General features: G+C 42.0%; 1 protein-coding gene across 1 annotated transcript in view; it reads left to right on the forward strand.

Annotated features, from left to right (window-relative positions):
• LOC126475429 (uncharacterized) overlaps nucleotides 1–19,586 on the forward strand; it is a 314,386-nt gene that overhangs the window by 228,818 nt on the left and 65,982 nt on the right. Inside the window, exons 6-7 of the mRNA XM_050103279.1 lie at nucleotides 2,963–3,090; nucleotides 12,756–12,940. Of these exons, the coding sequence (XP_049959236.1) occupies nucleotides 2,963–3,090; nucleotides 12,756–12,940 (313 nt within the window). The remainder of the gene's footprint in view (nucleotides 1–2,962; nucleotides 3,091–12,755; nucleotides 12,941–19,586) is intronic.

A 19,586-nucleotide genomic window follows, 5' to 3' on the forward strand; every position in this document is an offset into this window, starting at 1 on the left:
TATAGATTTTATGTTGAATTTAGCTTTGTTTTTATGTAGTAGTTGATTTTGAAAAGGAAAGGAAACACAGTCTGTAAACCTTTTATTGAGCCCTGGACCATATTTCCTGTCGCTATACGTCGCAACCTTCCGCATTATGAAAGCACGAGCTGCGCCTGTTCATTTCTGACCACTAGGTAGTTAATGTCAAAATTCTCAATGTCGCTCCTTGTGTCATCTTCATAATTTGGATCCAACAGGTCTGGGACACCTTGTATATCAACAATCTATGAATGAATGTAAAATATGTGGTATGTTCTATTTCTTATTGGTGCGTAAATACTCCAGATCAACCGAATTAATGACATCTTGCTACTAGCATGTAGCAGCCACTAGCACCTGGACTCTACTACGCCCCGAAAAAAACCACTAGTAAGTTCCTGTATCTTTCCCCAGTACTACGGTAGCAGAATCCCGATCCCAGTCCATGTAAACGATCCCCATAGGATAATACTTCCCCACCTATCTAAATGGCGCCCTGTTGTCAAAAGAAATGAATCGGAAGTTGAGATTTTCGTCTTAGTTGTACCCAGCCACGGGAAAGTTTGAAACTGTACCGCATCTCGTTAGTTCTTCAGTGCCTTGATTGTCAAGGGGCGGTATTCGTACTCCCGTGCTAATCGCAGTGCTTTTTGACGTGAGGTGACCAGAGGTGCACGAGTATGGAGGGGGCTTCTATCCCATAGTGGTGGGGAAGGCGATGAGGTGAGGAAGTATTCACTCTAAATGGAGTGGCTGTTGAGTAGTTATTGTTGTCCACCACTGGAGTCACAAGTCACTTGCTGCACGGTGGCCTTTCTGTCCATTACTGTAAGCGGCAGGGGTCGCTGGCGACTACTCTCTTTGTCGCCCTGATAGCATACTGTAGCGACGGTGGTTTACCGTTGTCATTGTGATTATGGTGCGTTTCTAAGGCTCTGGCACGTACGACAACGAAGCGGAATGTTGTATGTGTCGGACATCGACGATGTAACTATTATCAAATGCTTTTACCACGTATGGTTTGCTCATCCTACAATCTACTGTCACGCCGATGCTAAGTACGTGCTATATAATCAATTTCTCGTTTGTTTGAAGGTAGATTACTCTGGATCCGATACACTATAAAATCCCCACGCCATAGTACCGCAGCACGCCGCTGAGGGATCCAAAACAAAATTGCGCACGCTATTCATAAAGTGGAGTATCCCGCATGGAAATATGTTTTCTGCATCTGAATGGGAATGGCAATATTGCACCATCACCCCCCCTCCCCCCCCCCCTCCCCGACACAGTATTTTTCTGACGTGGATGTTTTTAGTGTTGTCAAACAAATCTGAATGATGAAGAATGAAGTGGGGCAGAGCATTCTCCGTGAAGAATCACAAGATAAGTGGAACCCTTTGTGCTCCATAACCGGCGTATCAAAATCGATGTGATAGAGAAGAAACTGAAAGTCAGCCATAGATCAGATACCAATATCATGAACGACATTTTGAACATGAGAAACGCCGTCGTGGACTGATATCTGCGACTGCTCTCACATGTTGAAAAAGCCTACCGAACCCAAGCAGCAGCGTACATTTTCCAGACTAATCAAGATTTCTTTAGTGGCATAATCATCATGGACGAGCGTTGGGTGTATCGTTACGATACCGAGGCAAAGGAGCAAAGAGATCAATGGAAACTTGTGGATTCACCAACGCTGAAACAGATGAAGAGTGAAGACTCAACCACTAATGGGCAAGGTATTGGTGACTACATTTTGGGACTTCCATGCTAGTACGCTTATAGGAGCATACTAGCGACATCTCTTGATGAGACTACAGCTTTATTTATTTGTTTATTTTTGCTCCACGAGAACTCCTCAGCTGAGTCTACACATCGTCACACACAGGCTGCCTCTTTGGGCTATCGAAGTTTTCCTCGCCAGGCCCCCCACCTCCCGTGTTCTGCTGAGATGTCACCCAGTGACTTCATCGTCTATGCTTTCCATGAAGAATGTGCAAAATGACGACGAGGTGATTCCAGAGGTGAAGCATTTCCTGCACAATTATAGATATGAGTGACGTCTGTTCCGTTAGACATGTCCGACGGAAAAGATGTTACTCATATCTGTAACTGTATGGGCGCGACCTCTGTTCAACGAAAAAGTTTTCAGTGTGGAGGCACGACCAACGTCCGAACTCGTCTGGGAATCAGATAGTTGCGAGTAGTGAGTTAACGGGCGGGAGTAGATGGGAAGTTGGGAATCTGTCTCTGACCGAAAGCGTGTCCAGATAAGGCAACCGTTCTTGGAAAGCGGAGCATCTGGGTTCGAGTTTCAGGTCGGCACAAATTTTCAACTCTCTCTGTTCAATTGTCACAGTGCACTGAGCAGCTAGAAGTCATTATTTCCTTCTTATCTCTTTCCTATCCCGTTTCCTTCCCATTCCTTTGGCTCCAAAAGTATTCATGTTTCCTGAACAGTCAAATTGCAGACTTTTACAAGCAAGATCTTCTCTGAGTCACTCATTGGTGGTAAGAAATGTGTCAGTTGATGGCTGAATATATAGAGAGAAGGACTAACACCATCACTGATTTTCATGGCCGAGGCTTGAATATTTCGAGGTGATAATTAAAACTTTATAGCTACCCCTCCGTTCGCAGTCATGACAGAAGAGCTCTCCAATGGGGAGGTTTTGGTAATTAATTTGCTTATGAATTTATACCAAATGCTGTGTGTTGCACTCATGTGCGTTTGAAATACTCTTTCATTACTTTGTGCATTCTCTAACAAGCTCTTTGTGCAGAAAAATAAATGTACAGGCGAAAGTCATGCTTGCAACCTTTTCAAATAATGTATGATTGCCTGAAATACTTTAGTAGTGGATACCTCTTTTGCAGGGCAAACAATTCGCTTGGACTGCTGTACAGTGAGTGACGTGTTTGGTGTTTTCTGCAGGCGGGCCGATGCACGAGCTGAAGACGCGGCCGGCCACGGTGGAGGAGCAGCGGCTGTCGATGCACGTGGTGCCCGCCGAGGAGGACGACCTCGCCTGCGGACGCGCAGTGTCCAATGGGCGCGCCCAGGTACCTCACACTGCCAGACACGCGCTACTAGTGTAACACACGGACTAAATCAGGAGGACATACAGCTGACGATGTTGACACATGTAACGCGTAGCGGACGTAATCTGCAGGGTGATTCCGAGATGTTGTTACAAACTTTCATGGATGATGGGTAAAGGTAAATTCATCAATTTGAGGCAAGGGACCCTGGTCTGGAAACAACCGAGTAGAAGTTATAAGTGAAATCTTTCTGATGCCTCTGACAGTGGAAAACTTGTACCGGCACTGTTGTTGCTAAGACTGAAGGGCAGGCGACGTTCGGAGGTGGTAGTGAAGACCAAAACAAGAAAAGAGATCTAGTAAACATATGCTATAAAACGCATACTGCAAGAGCTATAAACACTTGTACATCTTTGATGCTGTGAATTACATCTCTTCTACTGAAGTACCATGGTTCTTGAGGCACGCACTTTAGAACTCATATTTACTAGAGTTTTTTGTTTTTTTTTTTCCGTACTACCTCTTCCAAAAGGAAACCAAAGAGCTTACAGTAGAAAATATGTGTTATACAGTATAAAAGATTAACAAGTTCTCTTAGCTCTTTAGGTACACATTTTAGATCCCACTTTTTTGTTTTGTTTTGGCCCATATTACTATCCTTGAAAGTTGCCTATCCTACAAGCCAGCATAATTCTCGGACGGTGAATCAGTTCCAATTTCTTCCACATCATCATCCACTTCACTTTCATTTAAACGTGATTCGTTCAAGACTTCTTTAACCACTCTTTCAACAGACCTGTCACGCAAACGTTGTCCATTCATGTTACTTGTTCAACAGCAGCAGAAAAAATGAAAATAAAAACGGTCGACTTCATAAAAATATGTTTGGAAATTACAATGCAAAACCTCATTTCGTTTCAAATAATTAAAACCAATGTCTCAAACACCTGAAATTTTTCCTTGGTATTACCACCGGAGCCAAAGACAGAAATGGTGATTTTCAGAAAAGGAGGCAAAACACCCAAGAATGCGGAAATCAACATCAGAGGACAAAAAATAAAAATCTCAACAGACTTTAAATACCTAGGGTGGCATTGCAACCAACAACCAAATGCTTCACAAAACATACAACAGATCGAGCATCCCAAGCAATAATAGCAATACAGGACATCAAAGGCATCCGCCTACTCAGTCTAGAAACGGCCATGGAATTATTCAAAGCAAAAATCTTGCCAATCCTGGCCTATGGGATGGAGGTTATATGAGACCACCTGACAGAAAAAAATCTAGAAACACTTATCTAAAAAGAGCACAAGATCTCCCAAAGACAAGATCTAGACTAGGGTACCTGTTAGCGAGGGAGACATTCCTAATTGAAGACCTCAAACTTCGATATATGATGCCACACACCAGGGCTTCCAGAAATCAACTGAAGATCATGGAGGATAAACGAGAAAAAGTATGGCCGGAGTTCTATTGCACCGAAGCAATGACGAACCGCTCATGGACAGCACCAAACTTTGAACTCCGACTTGTAGTAACTAGATTTTCTATTCACAGCTTTCATCAACCAATTTTCAAAAACAAAACTTACCACGACCCAACCACAACATGTGTGTGTGAACTGTGTAACGAAGCCTGTGAACGATATCACATAGAATTGAGCAGTAAAAGAGTGAAATCTATAAATGAATATGCAAAAATGTAAATGTAAAATGTTAAGCAAAGTAACTGTATATGGATATTTGGCTGCAATTTTATTAAATAAAAAATTATCGACGGAGCCGGGGGGGGGGGGCGGGGGTTGGAGGGGGGGGGGGCTTGGAAGGCCCGTGGAGAATAAATATCAAATAAATGAATCTTAACTAAAAAGTTCTACAATTACTCAATTTTAAATGCAGTAATGAACAAGTTCACACATCAGAACGTAGATACAACATATGAATATTGAGTCAGTGAAGGTACGAAACCCTCCCCCTGCCCCTCCCACCCGTTGGTAATGCTAAGGTTATGCATGAACGCTGTTCTTTTAACTATTGTATGTATATCCTTTTACGAAAAACAAAGGTTCTGTTTTATGAGGCGGGGGTTATAATGGGTGCTAGGATTTCCAGTCGCAGGTAAAATTTTCTGGAAACTTAAATTTTCTACTTCAGTCCAGAAAATGTACATTTCCAGAACGAATTTTCAATCTACAGCAGAGTGTGCGCTCATTTGAAATTGAAACAGCGCACTGGCCGCGACTCAAACCTGGGAACTTTGTCTGTCGCGTGCAAGGGCTTTACCGACTGAGCTGTAGGAGCACGACTCGGGACCACTCTGCGCCTATACAGCTGCACTTCCGCCAGTTCCTATTCTTCTACCCTCAAAACTTCACGAAAGTTCTCCCGGTTATCTTGCGGGACTAGCACCCCTGGAAGAAAGGGCACCCGGGTTCGAGTCCAAGTCCGACACACTGTTTTTATCTGCCAGGAAGTTAAAAAAATACGAAAATTATAGCACTGGATTTAGGACAGTACCACATTTAAAGATTCGAAAATTGCAGACCGAGCTAGGTGGCACACTGGACTCGAATTCGGGAGGACGACGGTTAAAACCCGCGGCCGGCCATCCTGATTTAGGTCTTCCATGATTTCCCTAAATCGCTTCAGGCGAACGCTGGGGTGGTTCCTTTGAAAGGGCACGGCCGATTTCTTTCCCCATCTTTCTCTAATCTGAGCTTGTACGCCGTCTCTAATGACGTCGTTGTCGACGGGACGTTAAAAACTAATCTTCTCCTCCTCCTCGAACACTCTAGAGTACGAAAATTTTGAGTAGCAGTATGTTATAAAATACCAACTTCTGGGATAAAGTAAAACGTTTGTTTATAAGAGGAGAATGAGGACTTTCAAAGAAGTATGCCAATCCGAAAACAAATAATAATTACGAAGTCAAATTCTGAAGAGTATGTGGCTTACGTGACTATAAAGTAAATAAATTTTTTCATCCAAAACTAACGTTACCATCAGTACTCTTAAGAACTGTACCATGAATAAGAATGTTCAATGAAACAGAGGGCGGAAACGAGTTTAGCAATTTTAGGTATTCTTGATATATAACTTGACAACGAAAAGAGATCAGAAAACGAATATATTTTAGGAGTAGGATTATAGAATGCGGAGCTGCTGCACCTTGCTACGTTTCAAGTTACCGTAAGAAGACAGCCAAAAGTTTTCTTGAAATAATTGATAGTTTTCACAAAAGTTTCATTCGAGCCATTGAAAACTGTTCAGTTAAAATTTTTCCGTAAATAATATACGTTTCTCTGACATTGAAAACCGTCTGTCAATATGCCTCCATAAAAGTCTTTATTTCTCTTATCTTATTTTCACTGTCATTAAGCGAAACGTATGTTGGCGACAGTAGGATCTTTACTGCAGTCAGTCTTAAACGCCAGCTCCCAAAATTTTGTCAATAGCTTTTGGCGACAAGAGTGCTGTCTTCCTTCTGGTGATTCCCATTCGAGTTCCCGAAACATCTATGTAATACTCGCTTGTTGATCAAACCTGCCGGTAACAAATCTAAGCAGGCCGCCTCCGAATTGCTTCGATGTCTTCCTTTAATCTTACCTGGTGCGGATTACAAACACTCGAGCAGTACTACAGAATCGATCGCGCTAGTATTCTAAACTCGATCTCCTTTATGGATGAGCTACTCTCTCCCAGAATTCAGCCAATTAAACTGAGGTCGACCATTCACCTTCCCTACTACTGATCTTACTTACTTGTTCTCTTTGCAACGTTACACTTACATATTCAATCGGCGTGCCTGCGTCTATTTGCACATCTATTACCAAACCACTAATACTGTACCTGAACATTAAAAGTTTCTATTTCCTACTTATCTGCATTAACTTATATTTTTCTACATCTGAAGCAAGTTGGCATTCATCAGACCAAATGGAATATTTATCTAAGTAATTTAGTATCCTCCTGCAGTCACTCATCGACGACACCTTCCAGTACACTGCAGCTCAAACAATCGCAGATTGCAAAATTAGTTCAAAAATGGTTCAAATGGCTCTGAGCACTATGGGACTTAACATCTATGGTCATCAGTCCCCTAGAATTTAGAACTACTTAAACCTAACGAAACTAAGGACACTACGCACATCCATGCTCGAGGCAGGATTCGAAAATTCGACCGAAGCGGGCGCGCGGTTCCAGACTGAAGCGCCTAGAACCGCTCGGCCCCCTATCCGGCCTCATATTGCAGCTCAAGCTATGCGTTTGTTTATGTACATACCGAACATCAGTGGTCCTATGGCACTTTCCTGGCACTGTCCTGCAGATAACCTCGTCTCTGATGAACACTCGCCGTTCAATATAACGGACTCGGTTTTCTTAACTTAAGAAATCTTCAAGCCCTTCACATATACGAGATCCTATTCTGTATGCTCGGACCTTCATTAACAGTCTGCAGTGGTGCGCTGTGTGAAACGCTTTCCGCAAGTCTAGGAAGATGGGATCTGGCCTATTGCCCTTCATTCGTGGTTCTCAGGCTATCGAGCGAGAAAAGGACAAGCTGAGTTTCACACGCGTGATGCTTACAAAATCCAGAGTGTTTTGCAAACACAAGTTCTCTGCCTCAGGGAAATTTATTTAATTCGAACTACAAATATGCTCAAGGATTCTGCAGAAAACCGAAGTTAGGGATATTTGTATGTAATTTTGCGGATCCGTTCGTTTACCCTCCTTATATAGAGAAGTCACCAGCACACTTTTCCTGTCGCTTAGGGCATTGCGTTGGAGGAGAGGTTTGCGGTAGATGCAAGCTAAGTAGTAGGTCATTCCCGAGTACTAATCTATTAAAAAATTATTCGGTATTCCGCCCGAACCTGCCGACTCATTTGTTTTCAACTCTTTCAGTTCCTTGTCAGCGCCAGAGATATGTATTGCATGTCGACCATATGGAGGTCTGTGTCACAGTCTAAACGATGGTACAGGAATGGATAGAATTGTGAAAACACCGCTAGAAATGCATGCTTCAACATAAACACAAATACTAGAAAAGCCTGCAGGTATTCTTGTATTTGACCACGAACTGCATCTATGCAGTGGCCTCAGTTCTTTGCAAGTGTCAGTTGTGGTCAGAACAGTGTTGTGTGTAGTTGGGAGTGCATTATGTCGGAGCTCAGTGAATTCGAACGTGGGAAAATTGTTGGCGCTCGTACGGTGGATGCTTCTGCAATCAAAGTAACCAAAAGGCTTGGTGTTTCAAGAGGTGCCGATACATGGAAATCGGGAAAACTTCATCCGCTAAGTCACAGTGCGGATGAAAGTGAATGTTGAGCGATCGTGACAGACTGTCGTTGAAGAGGATTATGACAAAAAATAAGAAGACGACAGCTGCAAAAGTCACTACAGAACTGAATATCGTGCACGCCAACTCTGTTAGCACCAGAACAACACGAAGAGAGCTCCATAAGCTGGCAATCGCAGGGTGAGCGGGAATTCCAAATCCGCCCATCTGTGATCGAAATGCCCGTAGTAAGAAAACGTGGTTCCGATGCCAGGAATTCTGGACTACGGAGCAAAGGAAGAAAGTCATTTGGTCGAATGAGTCTTTCTTCACACTAATTCGATCTTCTGGCTCAGTTTACGTCCCAAGAGTGAAACATGGCGGGGGTTCGGTGATGATTTGGACAGCCTTATCGTAATATTCCGTAGGCTCCATGGTTACTTTACCGCGTCGCATTATTAGCAAAGATTGTGTGACTATTTTGGCTGATCAGGTTCATCGCATCGTTAGTGTTTGCTCCCCATTTGTGATGCTGTGTCCCAAGACGACAGGATCGCTGTTCACACAGCTCGATCCGTCTCGGTTTGCTGCTGTGAGAATGAGGATGAATTTTCGCATCTCCTCTGGCCACGACAGTGACCAGTTTTCAGTATTATTGAGCATTTGTAGTCTACCTCGGAGAGGAGGGTATGTTATCACACCACCTCCATCATCGGTACCTGAATTTGCGACTATGTTGCAGGAAGAATGGCATAAGATTCCCTTAAAAACCATGTCGGACCTGTATCTATAGTTCCCGAGACGAGTGGAAGCTGTTTTGAATGCCAACGGTTTTCCTACACTGTATGAGGCATGGTAATGTGTTGTGTGTTTGGTGTTTCCATATTGTTGTCCACGCCCTATACATCTGTACTATCCTCCTGCGAAACCCGAAATTTAAACCTAAATGTTTTCTTTTGTTTTGTTCTACTCGTACTGCCACGCCATACTGTTCAAGGGTGACTAGATAGAAGCCTTGTTCCCACTTAATGGTTTATGTAGGGCTAGAATTTTCTTGGCTTATCGTCACGGTATTTCGCTAAAGTATAGCGGTGAAAGCTGTATGTTTCGTGCATCTCTCTTCTAATAGACACATTAATTTCTACTACCAGTTTTGAACCGAGAGTTCAACAGTCTTCCCTCCTACCCGTGTCTTCCGGAGGCAGTTGATTAGCCTGCTCAATACTCCCTTGATAGAGTAAATTGTCATCCAGTAGGTATAAAAGACTACATTGCAGAGGTGCTCCGACTGAAGATGATGAGTAGGGACTTAGTTGCAACATTGTTTCTAAAAAGACGAAGCTGCCACGCTGACCACCAGAGAATGTTTCCTCACATAATTCGTAATACTTGATATGTTGAGACTAAACACCTCCTTGCTTTTCTTCTTATGGTCTCTAAAGATGTCAGTTTTCTGGCTGTAGTCTCGCTCATCTAACCATTTACGGCTACTAGCAATTTAAAAATCAAATGAAGAAAACTACGCAGAAAATACGGTAAAAATGGAATTCAAGGATATATAAAAATATTGTATGAATAAATAGAGATCGAACCAATGGACTTCTTAATATGTTAGCAAGTTTAACTACAGCGTTGCATCTAGAACCCACTTTAAGAAAGGTAATAGGAGATATATCAATAACTAACGACATCTTTCATGCTGACATCAAATTCCAAAATTTATGAGGAGGTGAGGTACTGTAGAATAGTATCTCAACTGAGCTACTATATTACCCTCAGCAAACCACAGTTTAGATTTCAGAAGACCTACTCTACTGAGAATGCCATTTACATGGTCAGTCACCACATTTTAAAAGCATTAAATAATGAAACAGCGCCGTTTGGTGTCTTCTGCGACCTATGTAAAATGCCATGACTGTTTGGGTTGGGTTGTTTGGGGGAAGAGACCAAACAGCGAGGTCATCGGTATCATCGGATCAGGGAAGGACGGGAAAGGAAGTCGGCCGTGCCCTTTCAAAGGAACCATCCCGGCATTTGCCTGTAGCGATTTAGGGAAATCACGGAAAACCTAAATCAGGATGGCCGTACGCGGGATTGAACCGTCGTCCTCCCGAATGCGAGTCCAGTGTGCTAACCACTGCACCACCTCGCTCGGTATGACTGTATGAATCACAGTATTGTCCCAGGCAGCTTGCAGTTTTATGGGATTGATGGTATAGCCAGCCAATGGAAAATGTCATATCTAACCAAAATAATGAAGAAAGTTGTACTCAAAATGGCTCTGAGCACAATGGGACTCAACTTCTGAGGTCATTAGTCCCGTAGAACTTAGAACTAGTTAAACCTAACTAACCTAAGGACATCACACACATCCATGCCCGAGGCAGGATTCGAACCTGCGACCGTAGCGGTCTCGCGGTTCCAGACTGCAGCGCCAGAACCGCACGGCCACTTCGGCCGGCAAAGTTGTACTCAGTCATTCACCCAATGTAGTCCAGTGACATTATTCGGACTGGGGTTTCGCAAGGCTCAGATCCACTATCATTCCTGATATACGTAAGCGATCCTCCGTGGAATATACAACAAGCAGAGTTAATTCTTTTTGCAGATGACACTTGTGATGTAATCAAAAATGGTTCAAATGGCTCTGAGCACTATGGGACTCAACTGCTGAGGTCATTAGTCCCCTAGAACTTAGAACTAGTTAAACCTAACTAACCTAAGGACATCACAAACATCCATGCCCGAGGCAGGATTCGAACCTGCGACCGTAGCGGTCATGCGGTTCCAGACTGCAGCGCCTTTAACCGTGTGATGTAATCAGTCCAAGCATTCACACAGAAACAGGAGGAATGGTAAATAATGTTCTTAAAGTATCATTGACAGGTTTTCTGAGCATGGTCTCACCCTCAATTTTAAAAAGCCGCAACACATTGAGTTCTGCACGTCTCGGAGTACTATACCAATGATAAGTGTGACACATCGTGACGAAATAATACATAAGTTGGAAACTTAAAAATTCTTACGTATCCAGATGAGAAATAAACTGTAGCACGTTTTGGAACTCCTAAAACAGTTTAGTTTACCGACATTTGAACTCAGAATCGCAGCAAATCCTGGAGAGAAACAAATCATATTTCAATTTTCATTCATTAATGGCACATTGAATAATGTTCTGGGGTAACTCATCTTTAAGAAAGGAAGTCTTCATTGCTAAGGAACGTGCTGTAATAATAATATGTGATGCTCAAACGCGATCATCTTGTAGACTTCTGTTTAAGGAGATGGGCATTCTGTCAACTGCTTCACAGTATAATGTTTATTTCCTCATGAAGTCTGTTGTAAATAATGCACTTGTGATAAACCTTTTGCATTTCCTTTATGTTTTCGTCTTCCTTAAAGGCAAAGAGACAAGATGAAGCGGTAGCCCATCATAGAGCCTATGCCTACCGTCATGTATTTTTTGACTTTCAGTTGTTAAGAAACAGAGGATTTTTTCTGGTACCGGTAGGAGGAAGGAGGGATTCGCGCTCAGCTAGTGAAAGAGTGAGAAGCACGTCAATTTTTTAGCGAGTAATTGTAGACCGCCATTTTGGGGTCGCTATGAATAAGTGAGGAGTGTGGATTTCATATGTGCACCGTTTAGAAAAATACAGTATTGTTTTATTAACAGAAAGGTCGTGTGAGTTGTTATTTCAAATAGTACAATAATTACAATAACTGAAGCCCACCTGTGTACTTTGGAAAATTACGAAGATCCGATAAGCTTAATAGGAACACGGTCAAGACTTCAAAGGTGAACGCGGCGACCAAACGTAGTATTATAAAGAATGGTAAGCACAAATCTACAGCGGAGAAAGAAACTACTCCGCCCTGCAAAATAATATGAACTAATACGGACTTATTTCCAGGCATAGCTCAGCTTATTGTGCTTGTCATTCACGCCGAAAAATTAATCTCATTAATTCAATACATTTTAAAAAGCCACGCATTTTATTATCATCTATTCCATTATTTTATTATACTATACACTGCACATAATTATAGCACCAGAAAGAAAAATGACATTCATTACTCCACATTAATGTTGTCTTTAGTACTAAAAGGGGTGCAGTATGCTGCAACAAAAATTTTTGGTGACTTACCCAGTGATATAAAATGTCTGATAGACAGCAAAGTAGTATTTGAAAACAAAATGAAAAAGTTTCTCCTTGACCACAAATTAATTTGTGTTCTGAATGTAATATAACTCGTTCCACATCATTAAGATTCATCGTGCACGTAATCCATGGAACATGAAATTAACTAATAGGAATGGACGCTGCATACGTTATTTTAAGATATAAGGCTAACAGGTGTCAGCCAGGCTTTAGCGAAAGGTAACAGTAACCTGCGGCTTTCGGCAGGTGTCGCAGGGTGCGACGACACCGGTGTCCACGCAAGGTGCGGACTTTGACGAGCGCGTCGTGGTGAGCCGGCGCGGCAGCATGGTCATGTCGTCCATGCTGGACTCGCGCGCTCACCTGCTGCTCATGCCGGTAGACGAGGAGGGCTCAGCCACTGCCCACAGTCCTGTGGACATCCCCAACGGGTACGTATCCATCCCACTACCGTATACAGCCAGAGATGGCCCCTAGCATGCTACAGGGTGTTCCAGCAAGATCGATTTCACAACGAACATGGTTAAAATTTTTACCCTCTCTTAGGACTACAGAGATTTTGTTTTAAAAAGAATCACCCGATTTTACAAGGTACGAGTTATAATAATAAAGTTCTACTGATCACCTCGAAAAAATATAGTTTTCTGATCAATTTTTTTGTTTGAAGGTAGTATCTGATCCCGGAAGAGCAGATATCATTGATGACTGTGTAGCTTCTCTAGAATGAAATGATGATTAAAACGACACACTAGCTGCAAACAGGCGTTGATATACATCATTGGGGACATGTTGAAAATGCGTGCCCCGAACAGGAATCGAACCCGGGGTCTCCTGCTTACATGGCAGACGCTCTGTCCATCTTTTTTTATCTCATTTTGTTCTATATTGCTCGTCGAATTTGTTCGTGGCGGACGTCCGATGACACCCGTTCTTATTGTTCGTTGATCCGTTCACTCAGTTTTGTAAGCCCTCTGACCGAACACTCTGAGCTGCCGTGCCGGCTCCATCTGAGCCACAGAGAGCACAAAGGATAGTGCGACTGCAGGGACTTATCCGCTGCATTGGAAATTTGTGGTAAGGTCTTATGGGACCAAACTGCAGAAGTCATCGTTCCCTAAGCTTAGCCACTACTTAAGCTAACTTAAACTTACACTAAGGACAGCACACAGACCCATGCCAGAGGGAGGACTCGAACCTCTGACGGGGGGAGCCGCGTGGACCGTACTAGGCGCCCCAGATCGCGCGGCTACCCCGCACGGCTAATGCGCTGGGGGACCAGCGTCTTACAAACTCACGTGTTCCGCGCAAAAAGAAGGCTTTCTGTTGGTCGCGAAGCTACTTTCGTAGTGCTTTCTGCAGTTTCGTGTCCCAAAAAAATTGACGACATTGCAAAACATTCTTGAGCAACCAAAACAAATGAAAGAGGTAGGGAGCAAGATACGATCAGCAGGGAGGGTCTTCCAGCAGCTCAAAACCCGATATCTTGATGGTTTAAATTGTGTGGTAGCCGCGTGCGGGCGTGCGTTCTCATGCTACAGCAATACTGTCTTTGACAACACACCTTGTCATCAGCTGCGAATTGCTGGCTCTAGCATGTTAACCAAAAATTCACTGCAAGATTTTGTCGATGGTCGTTCCCTTTGTCATGTACTCTTCCAGTGCAGGTCCATTTGCATCTCAGAAAATAATTAACATAATCTTTCCCGTCGATGGAAAGTCTTGAATTATTTAGTATTTGGTGATTCGAGGTGTTTTTATTCTATCTCATAATGGTGAACCCACGTCTCATCACGGGCGACTATCCCAGGGAAAAGTCAAATTGACTAATTAGTGCTGGCAGATGACCTCCTCTTTAGTAAATTGTCTCGGTACCCATCGGAAGCTGAGCCCATCGATGATGATTCGATAGACAAAACCGTGACTGATGTTCAAAAGAAGAGGCTACCATATCGATGATAACTTGCCTATCCGCTGAAAGCCATCTTTTGCGCATGTTGTATCTTTTGGACCATGCTGGCGGGAGTCCTGCTCCCTTTTAATGTGTGCTGCTCGTCCGGCCACTTTCAAACATCTCGATCGACAAGCTTTCTCACGTCACACAGCCCTGTCCCGGTACTGTGGTGAAAGCCTGCAGTTGGCACTGCCCACTGTTCCTCCTTGGTGTAAACTATTAGCAGAGCAGACGTGTTTGCGCTGTCACTGACAGAATTCAATTGCAGTAGTCGGGGACGAATGGCCTATATGACTACAGTGTTGCCAACTTTAAGCGTGCATGCGTATAACACAGAGTGAGAATTTTAAAGATGTGACCAAGAGAAGTCTATTGCTATCAAACATTGCCCTTAATTTGAGGAAGAGTTCTGAGAATGTGTGTTTTGAGCACAGCATAGTACGATAGTGAAATATGGACTGCGGGGAAACCAGAATAGAATAGAATCGAAGCATTTGAGGTTTACTGCCACAGAAGAATGTTGAAAATTAAGTGGACTGATCAGGTAAGGAATGAGGAAGTTCTTCGCAGAATCGGCGAGGACAGAAATATATGGAAAATGCTGACAAGAATAAGGGACAGAATGATGGGACATCTGTTAAGACCTCAGAGAATAGCTTTTATGGTACTAGAGGGAGCTGCAGAGAGTAAAAACCGCAGAGGAAGACAGAGATTGGGATAGATCCAGTAAATAACTGAGGGCGTACAAAGCAACTGCTCCTCTGAAATGAAGAGGATAGCGGAGGAGAGGAATTCGTGGTGGGCCGCATCAAACCAGGCAGAAGACTGTTGAAAAAATTGTAATTAATAATTTTTACCAAGTAACTTCACAATACGGGACTTAACTACAATACGGCTGTCCATTATTTCCACTTTCTAATCTTATTACTGAGTGAAATAAATTTTGCTCTATGTATCATGAATTTAGGTGGAATTAATTTTTGATGATGAGGGTAGTTAAATTTCATTTTATACCTTATATTTCATTTTATATCTTTGTAGAATGTTTGCAAGCTACTATTGCATCTTCATGTCACGCAATTTTTTTCGTTTTTAATTTTTTTCGTGTTGAGAGTTTTATCTTCATGGGTCATTTGTATATCACTGCGTAAAATTTATCTTCACTTGTCACTCACTTTTCACAAAGATAATGCCATGTGTAGACCTGTACCAGTATATGATTCTCCATCTTTATTTTCAAATAGTTAAGATGATGTCAGCTATTATCTCTGATTCTGGATAGGCCATAAGTAAGTCGCATAATTGTAGATGGCACTCATTCTGAAACTGAAATTAATTATACTCTCTCGACCAAATATGGTATTTCTCAAATTAACACCACCTTTTTTCAACACATACTAATCGCTCAGGGATGAATGAGGTACTGTTAGAAAGTTTTATTAACCGGCTTCTAACATTCAATAAGGATTTTGCGCAATAATATTACTTGCGGAAAATTTTAACGTAAAAGAGACTTTTAACTATCTTAAGAAAAAGGCATCACGGACGCTAAGCTTCATACCTATATTTTTCGAAGCTAACTTATTAATCACGGATAAGAGGCTCTCTTTTAATATTATCTTATCACAAATATATCTTAGATAATAACCATGAACAAAGCGTTAGTCCATCATCTCTGCCCCTTGTACAAGTTGACTGTTCTAACGAATATACTGTCCGGAACGACAAATATGTTTGTCACTGTCGCCTTGAATTGTTGTTTACCTATTGCTACTATGGTCTAACGTGCTTACTTCATTTTTCAGGGTGTTTCAGCTTCATTCCCGCCACTACATTTATTCTATAACGACTCTACTTATTCCAAATAATGTCAATATTTAAAACTATAAAAGTGTGGAAGTTTCGCACGAGTCCCCCGTTTTAGTATACCAGCCTTTTCTGTATTACATCCTGTAGTAAAGTTTATCAAAAGCGATTTAACTGTTTCGTCCATTATTTCTAGTTAAATGTGTTGGTGAAGATCAGCCGCTGCGAAACCAGATTATTTGTGCTTTAGTTGCATATTTCGCCAGGGTTGCATCATCGCCAGTGGATGTCCTTTATTTTGCGGCATGCAGTCTTCCTGATGCTTCTTTTGGACGCTACTCAGCTTGACTTTTTTTAATAATAGTGTACCACCTTTATTTTATCTGTAATGAGATCCCTCGCATGACAATGTCTTTAACACATACAAGATGGCAACCTATCACCAAGCGGGATCTTCAAATCACGAGGTTTCTGTAAAACTTACTCCCTGCCATCAGCACGCAGCGAAATAAACACGTTTCATTACTGCACGATGACCTTTCTTCATGCTTCGAGTGTTCTCTGTGGCTTGTTGCGAGTAGAGGTGGCTTCTGTACTCCGTAGCGATGGGAACAACCGAATGAAAACAATCGATTCACTCGGTTGTTGGAAAACAATCGACTCATTCGGTTGTAGTTTTACATATTGGTTGAAATATTAATTTGTTATTTTGGTTTAAACTAGTCTATGGGTGCAACCGAATGAAAACAATCGATTCAGTCAGTTGGACTACTCAGTGACTCATTTGAATGAAACCAGTCTTCGGGAGCAACCGAATGAAAGCATTCGACACTGTTGTATGCTTTACATGTTGATTAAATTCTTTCTTTTCAAGTGAAAACAGTCAGTTCTTTTCTGTAGGTTGAACCATGAATTCAGTCTTTCAGCTGAAACCACTCTTTAGGGTTATAGTAGACTGAGCTACCCATTCACACTTCGGAGTGAAATCAACCTGTAGTAGTTTCTTCATTAGTTGAACTAAAGCAGTGCTACACTGTACAGCCAGAGTGCAGCCCTACCCCCACGGTTAGTGAAGACATATCTCAGGGGGTACGTCACAGTTAAAATAAGCATTATACATGTTAATTTAATTATGTACTAAATGGAGTAATTTTTCTTTTCATAATTTAAAACTGATTCATATACTGTTGTGGATTAAGTTGTAGCAGGTGCCTTTAACGTGTAACTAATTAAGGTCACCTATCGGTGGGATAGTCCTGCCATCACTTAACAAAAACTTTGAAAATCTCAGACATCTGGGTTAAATCGGATTATTTTCCCGGACACACACAGTCTGTAGAAGATAAGTATCGCCGGGAGCGGGTCGTGAGAGGGGCAATGTTTCCTCACCTGCATTCCAGTGCTGACAATGCCAACGGGCGCGCGCCTCCTACCGATCAACAGATGTAAATTGCACGCGAGAGTAACAAGCATTTATGAAAGCGCATTAGAGAGAAACCCATGATCAAACGTAGTACTCATTTGCAGTAAGAAATATGAACATAAATTAAGTCAGTTTTAATACAGCTTAATGAGTAAATGGCAAATGTCATTTAAAAAATTTGTCTGGCGGGCAAGGCGGCCTCGCGGTATACGCTATTCCGATTGTCGGTGGCTTCTAATTGTCTCAATAAAGAAGTATGAACAATACAGGGTGTTCGAAAATTAACTTTACGACTTTGATCACATACATTTCAGAAACAGGAAAAACTAGAAACTTGCAGTTTGCGCCGTGATGTTCATACACATGTAAGATTCTCATAGCCACTCTGTTCAGCGTGTTAAAGTGACCATGTTTTTTAGACCAAAATTTGGGACACTTTACAACTTTTTGATACTGCAAAAATCTCTTAATTAAATGTAATACATGTAAATGATTACTTTAATTTGTCACAAAAGTCCATTAATTTATATTTTATTAGTACCTTCTAAGATGAAAGAGTGCGAGCAGACGTACTGTTCTTATCAGTGCTGCAAATTTTCTTCAGCATGTTCGTATTTTCAGTATGAAAACATTCAACTCAAGTTTCATCATAAGTCATAGTCACTAACATGGCTTTCGTAGTTTCTACAACAAACTGTGTTTTGTCACTGTTTCATACATTAGTTGTATGGGAAAATACCATTTCAGTACCAGCATACTGATAGAGGTGAAATGAATTCAAACTTAGGATAAATCATTTCAAATCTGTTAAATCCAGAACAAGTAGATGTACCGAACTACTTTTGAAAAAATTCGGGACGGAGCTATAAAAACTGTGACTGTCACAAAAAAAGTAATGGCGTTGGGGGAAGGGGGCGGTGGGGTGGGCGAAGGGGGGCAGATTGTCACCATAAATGTGTGCGCGATCTAATAGCACACAGGATGTCTAAGGGATGTTGCCGTACCATATCCGGCCTAGCTTGTCCTCGTTAACGTGTGCTGTTGCTGCTCTGATGCGAGCTCACAGTTCCTACAGGGCCCGCCCAAAGGAAAGAAAAGTAATGGTTTTCCGTAGGATCTGGGTGTCAGATCTGGTTTGTACCAACCGTTCCAAAAACATTGCCAACTGCTGGGGGCCGGGGGTGAGGGGGATTGGTCAGACAATAACTAACATGTAAAAATAAAAGATATGTATAAAAAACAGGTTTAGGCGTGTGTGAGCATTATGCCGCATACAGCACCTTTCTACCTATTCCCACTTCTGAAACATACGTGATCAAAGTTATAAAGATCATTTTGGAACATCATGTGTGTATAAGAGACCGTCTAATCGTGCTAGCCTCTGCGTTTTTAATAGACAAAAACGAAGGAACCACCAACGGGCCGGTCCTCATTAATCGATTTTAACTAAGGTTTATTACAATCTTTTTATTTCCAATCAGTCAAATTTCCCGAAACATGAAAAAAGATCGGCGTTTACCCAAGACAGTAGTACAAAAACCTCTCCAGAATGCCTCTGAACTCCCTCAAAACTAGGACCAATCGGGGAAACTCAGTGCTGCAAAATTATTAGTTTTGTCTATGCCAGTTAACTGAAATATATTTGCGAAAATATATTTGCGACCATGGTAACATTGAGCGCGTACTCTTTCAGCTTATTCAACAGGGGTACAAGACGTTATAATGTAATTCAACTAAGTAATTTGAAGGTATTATCTGAAGTGTATATGTATGTCAGACTTCGGAAGGTGAGAAGCGTCTCGGTTTGATTTCCCGTCACATCGAACCTGTTTTGCCAGCCAGCAAGGATTATTCATATTATGAAACTACACTAAGCAATGAAATTCAGAGGATATTA

The sequence above is a fragment of the Schistocerca serialis genome, chromosome 4 (assembly GCF_023864345.2).
Source record: "Schistocerca serialis cubense isolate TAMUIC-IGC-003099 chromosome 4, iqSchSeri2.2, whole genome shotgun sequence".
Taxonomy (NCBI): Eukaryota; Metazoa; Arthropoda; class Insecta; order Orthoptera; family Acrididae; genus Schistocerca; species Schistocerca serialis.